At 38.3% G+C, this 9,058-nt stretch overlaps 1 protein-coding gene across 1 annotated transcript; it reads right to left on the bottom strand.

Annotated features, from left to right (window-relative positions):
• Window positions 1–931: 931 nt before the first annotated feature.
• Window positions 932–7,397, bottom strand: LOC123524533 (elongation factor 2-like). Its single transcript, XM_045302788.2, has 12 exons — window positions 7,242–7,397; window positions 6,583–6,788; window positions 6,180–6,361; window positions 5,321–5,529; window positions 4,634–4,867; window positions 4,061–4,313; window positions 3,636–3,837; window positions 3,037–3,295; window positions 2,731–2,835; window positions 2,325–2,468; window positions 1,802–2,011; window positions 932–1,622 (listed from the first exon to the last, which is right to left on the bottom strand). Exons 1-12 carry the CDS (start codon window positions 7,242–7,244, stop codon window positions 1,113–1,115), a joined length of 2,517 nt encoding a protein of 838 aa, XP_045158723.2. The 5' UTR covers window positions 7,245–7,397; the 3' UTR covers window positions 932–1,112.
• Window positions 7,398–9,058: the final 1,661 nt, after the last annotated feature.

Here is a 9,058-nt window from a genome sequence, read left to right as displayed (position 1 = left end):
AATAGTTATGTTAGCTACAGGCTTATTCCCAGGTGTATAATTTTACAGAGTGGGAATTCAAAATGTATTTATATAATGTCTAAAATATCCAAACTTATTCCAAAAGTCAGATTTTAAAGATGCTATAGAAATCACTTTCACCTTTTACGAAATTGAAATCTATGGCCTGGCCTGGCCTGGCCCGGCCCAGTCGAAAATTGGGCTCATCGGGCCAGGCCAGGCCAGAGATTAGAACATGCCTAAAATAACACGGTAAGAACAAATAGCAGATATGAAATAGAGGCACCGCCCAGGAAAGATCGGTTAGCGAGAGATGAAGGCAACTAGGGGTTTAGACCGGTTACCGCGAGATGAATGCAATCAGGGTTTAGGGCGGCTGCTGGGAGATGAAGGCAACTAAGGGCTTAGTCCGGTTAACGAGAGATGAATTGGTTTAGACCGGTTTAAGACTTTGCCAACCTTTTAGTTCAATCAGATGTAAACTGTTGTGTCGATTATCTGATGAATCTTGCAGACCACCATCTGCTGATGACGTAAAATTTTCGTATTTCTCAGAAATTTTGTAGGCTCCTTAAAATATGTTAAGCATACGGTCTGACAACACCCGTTGATAATTTATCGCTTTATACATAAATTCGTCCATATAAGCGGTGCCATGTTGCTTTTGCTACATGAAAAAAGTGTCCGCTTACTAGAAATTGGAAACAAGCCGCGAAGCCCGACGCTAATTTTCCTTGTTTACCTGAATTATGACTTCTTCTTAAACTTTAAAATCGTTTTCCGACGTAATTGTGATAAAAAGAATGGGTGGATAGGGATGAGTGAAAAGATAATAACAAATTTAGGCTTCACGATTCATTGGGCCCTAACAGATATTTAAACACAACATTAATTCACAGGAATGTGACTTTGATGAATCATCAAACACAAACATGTTTCACTCCATTTATTGTTTTATCAAAGTTTGATGTTCTTTCTTTAGATACTGAAGACAAATTTTGGATAGTACTTTACTTGTTAATATCACATTAGGCAGAAATAACTCTCTCAGCAATAAACATTGATATTAAACGAAATTCGAAAGATCAAGTAAAGTTGAGTGTCCTGAAAAATTACAGTTTGTCCAAAAAGTTGTCAAGAGCTGGTACTTCAACATGTAGGCCTTTCCTTTTCCGTATGTCTGCTACTATTTCACCAGCTTTAGATGAAACGTCCAGAGGATCCCCGGGCAGAAGTTGCCAGTGATCGAATATGAATTGTGGGAACGCTTGACCTCCTGTATCACCTCGCAGTTCACCATTGAAGCCAAAAGACTCGTTGACTGGCATGTATGCCTTGACCGTGCACATCGGTGTTCCCTCTTGTTGTTGCTGATCGATCACCTCACCGCGTTTCCTCGACAGCAGATTTATCGCAGAGCCCAGACATGTCTTTGGGCACATCACCTCGACCAGATATACCGGTTCAAACAATTTTGGTTTCGCTGTTAACATGGCTGCCAACATGACACGGCGTGTAGCGGGAATAATCTGTCCGCCTCCTCGATGACTCGGATCACCCCGGAAGTGAGCGTCTTGGAAATTAAATCTCACACCTCGGACTGTACTTTCGGAAAGAACTCCCTGTCACATAGAAAAAAAAACGATGTAGAAACCAAAACAACACATACTGTACACGATGATTTTATCAAAAAAAGGCTTTAAGGTGCCTTAAATTTCCGGCACGTTTTAATATGAGTTATGAATTTTGTAATGCATTTATTGGAAAAAAAAATAAAATAAAGATACAGATTAGTTCTTACCTCTGAAGAAGCCCATTGGAAGCCAGCGACCACCGTGTCCCTGATTTCGTGCAAGTTCTGCACACCCTTACTGCAGTCAATCAGCATGTTAGGCCCAGAGCTGTTGGGACCGAAACACCAAATCTTCTTGGAGTGGGTCAGATCGAAATCATAGTTATCTACGAGGTACCTGCCTCTCTCTTTCACATCGTCTGTACTCTTTACCTTCCCCTAATAAAAATACGACATTATATCAAATGACAAAATGTATATACAAAGTATCAAAAGGGAAGATAATAAGGCCGTTTTGAGAGCATCAGAATAGTTATAAAGGAATCCGCTTTTGTCGTACAAGAACATCGCCCATCTTTTTTCTCTCTTTTATGTGACAAAATTGTTAATTATTTTTCGAGAAATGTAAATTCGTGGCTCCTAATTGAAATATTGTTAGAAACAGTGTCAGACACCAGATGCAATGTAGGATAAATGCCATCTATAGTACCACGAGAAACTTAGTAACAAAATCTTTTAAAATAAAGCTTACTCGCTCTATGTCGTCTGCTAAACCTGGAGGGAGTGGTTCAGCTGTCATATACAGTCGACACAACTTGTTACTGGACTTGGCTAAACAGATGCGGTCTGACTGTTCGCTAACAGTCTCTTGGTAACTGACCAACGGTTTAGATCTCTGAAATGATCAATGACCATGTATAATCAGAAATTACATGTACATGTATACTGTAAGTCTTAGCCTTTATCAAACAATAAATAGCATGTATAACCAGTAGCTCGCCCTTAATATGTTCACACTGTAAACAAAAGTTTGATGCGATCTGTTATTAAGAAGATATATGGCAAAAATGGTGTTTTACAATTCGGAAGTTCATTCGAGAAGGACCATTCAGAACGTATGCATATTTTCCTCTTTAAGGTAAACACGGTGTATATACCTTGATGGCAACCCCGGCATGCTCCTCCTCAAGGTCCTGCAAGCAGACCTCTAGATGCAACTCTCCAGCTCCAAGCAATATATGCTGACCATTGTCCACCAAACACTGAAATCAAAAATTAATTCCAAGTGTATATGGTATAAATTGTAAGAAAGACATACTAGTATACATGTACATATGATTTAACGAATGACCTTTCTGCTTTGAAGATTTTTAAGGCTGGCATGCGTTCTTTTAAAATGGGTGACTTGGCAGACAGCACAATATTTTTAATAGAAATATGAAGGTCACGGTAGTGATCTTTACCTGAACCATGGGATCAGCTTTACAAAGTCTTTTCATTCCCTCTACAAGTTTAGGAAGATGTGCTGGATTAACTACGTCCACTGCTACACGTACCACCGGGCTCACTGAGAACTTCATCACCTTCAAGTTGTGCGCCTGTTCGTACGTACTGATAGTCCCCGTCTTCACCAAATACTTGTCTATCCCGACGAGTCCACAAATGTTTCCCGCCGGTACATCATCTACCGACATAACATTACCCCCGACCATGACAAGCGTTCTGAATAGTAAAAAAAGAAATCCATTAGACAATCATTTTTAGCTTTTCCACCAAACGATCCTATCGCAACGTTTTTAAATCAATGAATGAACCGTCCGCAGTAATTCGTCAGATCTGCAATATGGCTCAACCCTTCCACTTACTATTTTTTTCTTCAAATGATACGGTTTTCATACATTTCTAAATTATCGGATAAAATATATCAAAAGCAAACATTACACGGTCAACATTACTTTCATGATTTTCTTTTTAACAGCGCACGAAATTTACATGTACTAAGTTGGGCTATAACCATTTCATAGATTTGTGTATTTTGATTAAAATTATTACTTCGGCTTACCTTTGTACGTTTTTTATGAAGAGATCTGTCTGCAGCTTGTTTCCCGGCTGGTAGTCTGGGCCCATTATTCTCACCTTCATGCCTGTTGCCACAGTGCCAGAGAATACCCGAGCTATGGCGTAGAACCGTCCCTTGTCCGATGACGGCACCATCTTAGATACGTATACCATAAGTGGACCGTTGGGGTCGCACTGTTTCATGGCTTTAAATAAGAAATGTCAGTCTTAGCAATTTATTCTAATGTGCTTTATCAGAAATAAGACATGAAAATAATAATACGAGATGTAATTATAGTATACGGGAAGTAAATCTAAGACATCGGGAAAATAATCTGTAAACCTATTGAATTCGTTCCTAGTTTATAACATTAGTTACGCAAGTTCAGTATAGTTCGCATTATCAAGTCAATTAAGGCGTAATGATACCTGTAGCTGCGGGGTCGTCCAGGGGACCCTCGTACAACATCTCAGTCCTGTACCGCTGAGCTACATCCGGTGACGGTAAATGGTTCACTATCATATGCAACATGGCTTCTGATGCCGGCAGCCATTTCTTCATTACGCAGCGCATGAGAGATTTTCCTTGAAGTTCAGCGTCCTCTTTGGTTAGGTGTAATCCAAGCTTCTCCGTGATAGCCAACACGCCCTCCTTCTGGTTGTCTTTGCATTCACGCAACATCTGGTTAACATAAATTTAAATGGAGTTCAGAGAGAAATACCATCAGCCGGGTTTTTTTTAATTTCATTTCTTAATCAGCCAGAATGAAGAGATCTGATTCTTTTTCTATTCTGCGAAACCAGTATACTTTTGTGAATTTTGTATTCATTTGTTTCTATTACTGAAAATTCATAATGTGAAAAGATTGTCAAGTATTCCTAAATACTGGCGTCACGTGAAAGAGCTGACAGAAGTTAATATGGGTTGTTAGAGCACCCGCTTTAAAATGAAAATGGATTTACAGATTATTTTGATATAAAATGTAACTTGAAATTCAGTACCTTAATGACAGGCTCGAGGACAAATTTGTTGAATCCTCTTTCGCTGCCTTTAGATGGACTGTCGGTCCATTTCTTGTCTTGCGGGTTGTAGAAGTGGCTTCCCCAGAGTCGGCGCATCATTTTCTCTTTCTTGACCTTGAACTTATCGGCATACATCTTCGCAAACTGGTCGAGGTTAAAGCCCCAGCCGTGCAATCCAGAACCAAAAGCCACGTTGCCCTTGGCTGGATCCAACTGGAAACAACATAAGGCAGTATAGCGTATATGTAATTTTGAATGGACCAACTTGTTTTAACTGAAGTTACTCTGTTTTACTTTCCAGCTATATGGTATTAGCGAGGCCTTCATCAGCTATGTTCTCTTATTGCGAAGATCAACAACATAACTTTGATTCAAGGTCGTGTAGAATCTTTAAGAACGGCTCGTCTCCGTAGTTATGCAATATTTTCGAAATTCAGATAGAGCTTTTATTTTTAAGCATGTTAAAATACAAACTGATTTAGTGATTTCAAGAAAATTCTCGACAAGACTCGCATACTTTAAACCTGATGAAAAATAGATGGAGTTTAGCTACATACTTCATGCCATTCTCATAAGATATCCGCTGAATTAGTAGTAAATTGTCACGCAACAAAATTGTCATTCCTTTAAAAAGATAAGTCGGTGCAAAATATTCATATAACGCACCATGATGTCACCCATAACGCCGTCTTCCCCTCCGTACGTTGCCAAAATGACGTTAGCGTTCTCAATAATCCGGGAAAGTGACTGGTAAATCTCCTCTGCAGTCAGCTGTACCTCGAACACGGCCCTATCCATTTTGTTGATCATCAGAACGGGTTTTATCCTCTCCGTCAACGCTTGTCGTAAAACCGTTTCCGTCTGGACGCATATACCTTTGGAAAAAACATACTCGAATCATATACAAATAATAAAGTCTTCCAACGCAATACTTGATATTTGGCCAATACCTTAATGAGATACAGTATTTGAACTGCAATTAGAACATACTATATTAATAATGACATACAGGAAAAGTCTTTCAGATTCATTGTATGACACATCCCTGTTTTAGAAGTCACTAAAATACGCGTAAATGCGTTAGTCAATCAAATTTCTTCATAATAAATAAAACTAACATCTAGTTGCCGACTTTTCACAATTATACTTGCTCAAATATCAGTCACAATAAAAATTATGCGACATCGTTTTGTTTTATAGTGCGTTTCTTTCCTTATGGCGAAATTTGCTGGTTTACAAATGCAGCTTATTCAAAGTTACGAGTATGCTTGTGTTACGACTACTTGTTGAAATATCGTTATGTCATTAACAAAACTATTTTTTCTTAAAAAAAAACAAATAAGATATGCCAAATTAGATATAGAACTGTGGTTAATTTAAGAAAAAATATCACGTGTGCATGTGTAAAACCACTTATACGATAAAAGGGGATCTACAAATAATATTCAGCTTTTCTCTTTAATAGTAACAGATATAATTACCGGTTACCAAAATACTGAGTAATATAAGAAACATCGCGACATACCTTCAATACAGTCAACGACGACCATTGCTCCGTCGGCAATACGCAGTGCCGCCGTCACCTCAGAGGAGAAATCCACGTGCCCTGGGGAGTCGATAAGGTTTACTACCAGTGACCTCCCCGCCGGCACCTCCTCGGTGACGGGTCCAGTGGGGACATTCAGCTCGTAGTGCATAGACACGGTCCTGAAGCGGTAAAAAATTTCTTTAAAATGCTTCTAAATTTTTCAAAAAATCACTCGACAAAACTAAAAGTACAAAAATTCTAGGCTAAGTCGACACGATACTACGCTACTATAGTTAACTCTCCAGGTCGCTTTACGCTATAATAATTATTTTTTTATAATTATGTAACTGTTATCATTCCTAAACGCGTTAAGTCTTGAGATATTGTAATGTTGCCTTACGTGGACTTAATGGTGATTCCTTTTGCTTGTTCATCCTTGCGAGTGTGGGTAGCTTTCTTGTCCCCAGCCTGGTCCATTGATATTATCCCGGCACGTGCAAGGAGGGCGTCAGTCAGCGTAGTCTTTCCGTGATCCACGTGCGCAATAACCGCCATGTTGCGGATATTGTCACGCTGACCCATCGTGCGCCTCATTTTTTCTATCACCTTAATTTTTAAACAGAAAAACAGTCAATGACTTTGCCAGTGGATGATTAGGTGGAACAATCATTAAAATGAATTGGTGTAGAGTATTTAGGCTTGTTGAAGGGTATTTTTGACAACTTTCAGATTATATAATAAGCATCGACTTCGGAACTTTTCAGCGCATAAAATTTGTCACTTATTTTTTTTTAAAGTTGCGCATCATTTATAAACCTAAAAATTAAAACGCAACCTGACCCATCTCCATTCTAAGATTTCTTGCAAATTCGCCCAACTCTACATGACGACTGTTTTAATTAAGACCTATTTAATGTGACATCCGTAAAATATAGATCTATAGATTTTCTCTTAGGTTTATAAGAAACTTGTACATACCGTTAACAAAAGAGAAATTCTACAGAAGTAAATTTAAAATATGTTAATTTACTTTAAATTACAAACGATGAATCGACCTACCATAATTGTTTTATATCTCCTCTAAGGTAACTCGGCCTGCTCTGAATTTGCAAGGCTCACATACAGCCTTTCTAAATTATCCAACTGCACTTTTCAGTGTGGCGGTTCACATTTCTGTGTGCCCGTTCAACAACGCACAGCCTCATTTATACGCTCTATACATGGGTTGTTGCGAAATACCCGCTTAATTTAGTTATAATGACCGCAAGACTATAAATAAATTTCAAGTAGTTGTGCAATATCTTTTGGGGTTGTTCCCCTTTCACTCGAATTCTCCTTAATGAAGGAGAGAAAGGTTATGCTTAATGTAAACAACATTTACAATTGATTAAACAAAAAGAAATCTACTTTTATGTATCGCTTATTTGTTGAATTTGCAACTTCAAAGCTTGCATGAAAACACACACTTAGTGTGCATGTTCTATCTGTGATCTTTCAGGTCATAAAGATACGGACACAAGGCGGCTAAATTCCACTAAAAGTGCCACTCTAGTAGATCGTTAACCGCTAAAACATACCACAAATTATTGACTATATAAATTTCCATCGGAAAGTTTGAAAACAAGACAGTGGAATTAAACGTACTGACATGTCCTCGAATAAGATGGACCATGTAAGCCCTATAGCGATAACAATGACCATCATAGTGTAAAATATATATTAGTAATCAGATATAAATAGGGAGCAATATATATAGAAATAATGCCTGGTTATATGGTAATAAAACGATACAACAAACCATAAATTTATAGTTCATTTCCATTATATTAATTTTGTACTTCCGGAAATAAAATAGTAACGTTGTACTAGATCTATTAAATGTTCAAAGGTCAGCTGCCAGGTACGTCATGTACGATTACAGTTACACCAGTAGCGTTACCCAAATGTTGAACACCTTAGAACGGAATACATTCCAATACAGAAGGTCATACAACTCATTAGTAATGTTTTACAAAATAAGGGACCAGACAGTTGCAGTCGACCAATCTCATCATATCCCAACCAGAAACCTAAAATTACTTAATCCCCATGTCTCACACTCAGTACTTTTCTAACTCCTACTTCCCAAGGACCATCCGACTTTGGAACTCCCTACAAACGTATGTCAAGGCTGGCGGTGGTCAATATGTAATTGCATTGCTTCTGTCCTATTTTAACTGTAGCACGCGTACACTGTCTTTTTAGCTTTTATTCTGTTAACATTTGTAACATCATTTCTTTAACAACTGTTTCTCTGACAGCGCCGCCCAGTGATAGTCGGAAATCGACGGTTGGGTGAAAGGTGTAGATGTAGATGTAATAACCCTAGTTTTGGTTCGCCCGCAAGTTCTACCGCTGCAGTCTACAATTTGGTTTTACGACACAAAGCACATATTACGCATATCTATGCGTTTGCATACACTCCTGGATGACTTTAAAGTCACAAGTGTCGTGTGTTCTCTTTCTCTATGGATGGGGCGTTTTGGCATGTAAAGGTACAAAAACAAAACCTTGATAAATAAATTATCGAGACAAGAAAAACTTCAGGCGCGAGCCATCAAGAATCTATTTCCAAGTGCGCATGCGTGTAGTTACATCCGGGAAAAATTCAAGAAACTGAGGCCCGGCATGCAAATCTTGTTAAGGCCTTTAATAAACTGGTAAGTGTTAGAAAATATTAGATGGATGAATGAGATGAAAATGATGTAGGAAATTCATATAGGATCGGGCTGTATGGAAATAATACAAAATAATAACAGATAAAGACATTTCATACAATATATACACGGAACGAGGACAATACAAAATATAGACAAAATACTGATATTCAGTGGTTT

The sequence above is a fragment of the Mercenaria mercenaria genome, chromosome 3 (genome assembly GCF_021730395.1).
Source record: "Mercenaria mercenaria strain notata chromosome 3, MADL_Memer_1, whole genome shotgun sequence".
NCBI lineage: Eukaryota > Metazoa > Mollusca > Bivalvia > Venerida > Veneridae > Mercenaria > Mercenaria mercenaria.
The sequence above is the reverse complement of the archived record's forward strand: the minus strand, read 5'-3'. Positions and strand labels throughout refer to the sequence as shown.

Coding starts and splice junctions, on each gene's coding strand:
- LOC123524533 (XM_045302788.2), bottom strand. Junction 3,838..4,060: donor GGACGACCCCGCAGCTACAG/GTATCATTACGC, acceptor TCTTATTTAAAG/CCATGAAACAGTGCGACCCC. Junction 3,296..3,635: donor TTCATAAAAAACGTACAAAG/GTAAGCCGAAGT, acceptor TTTACTATTCAG/AACGCTTGTCATGGTCGGGG.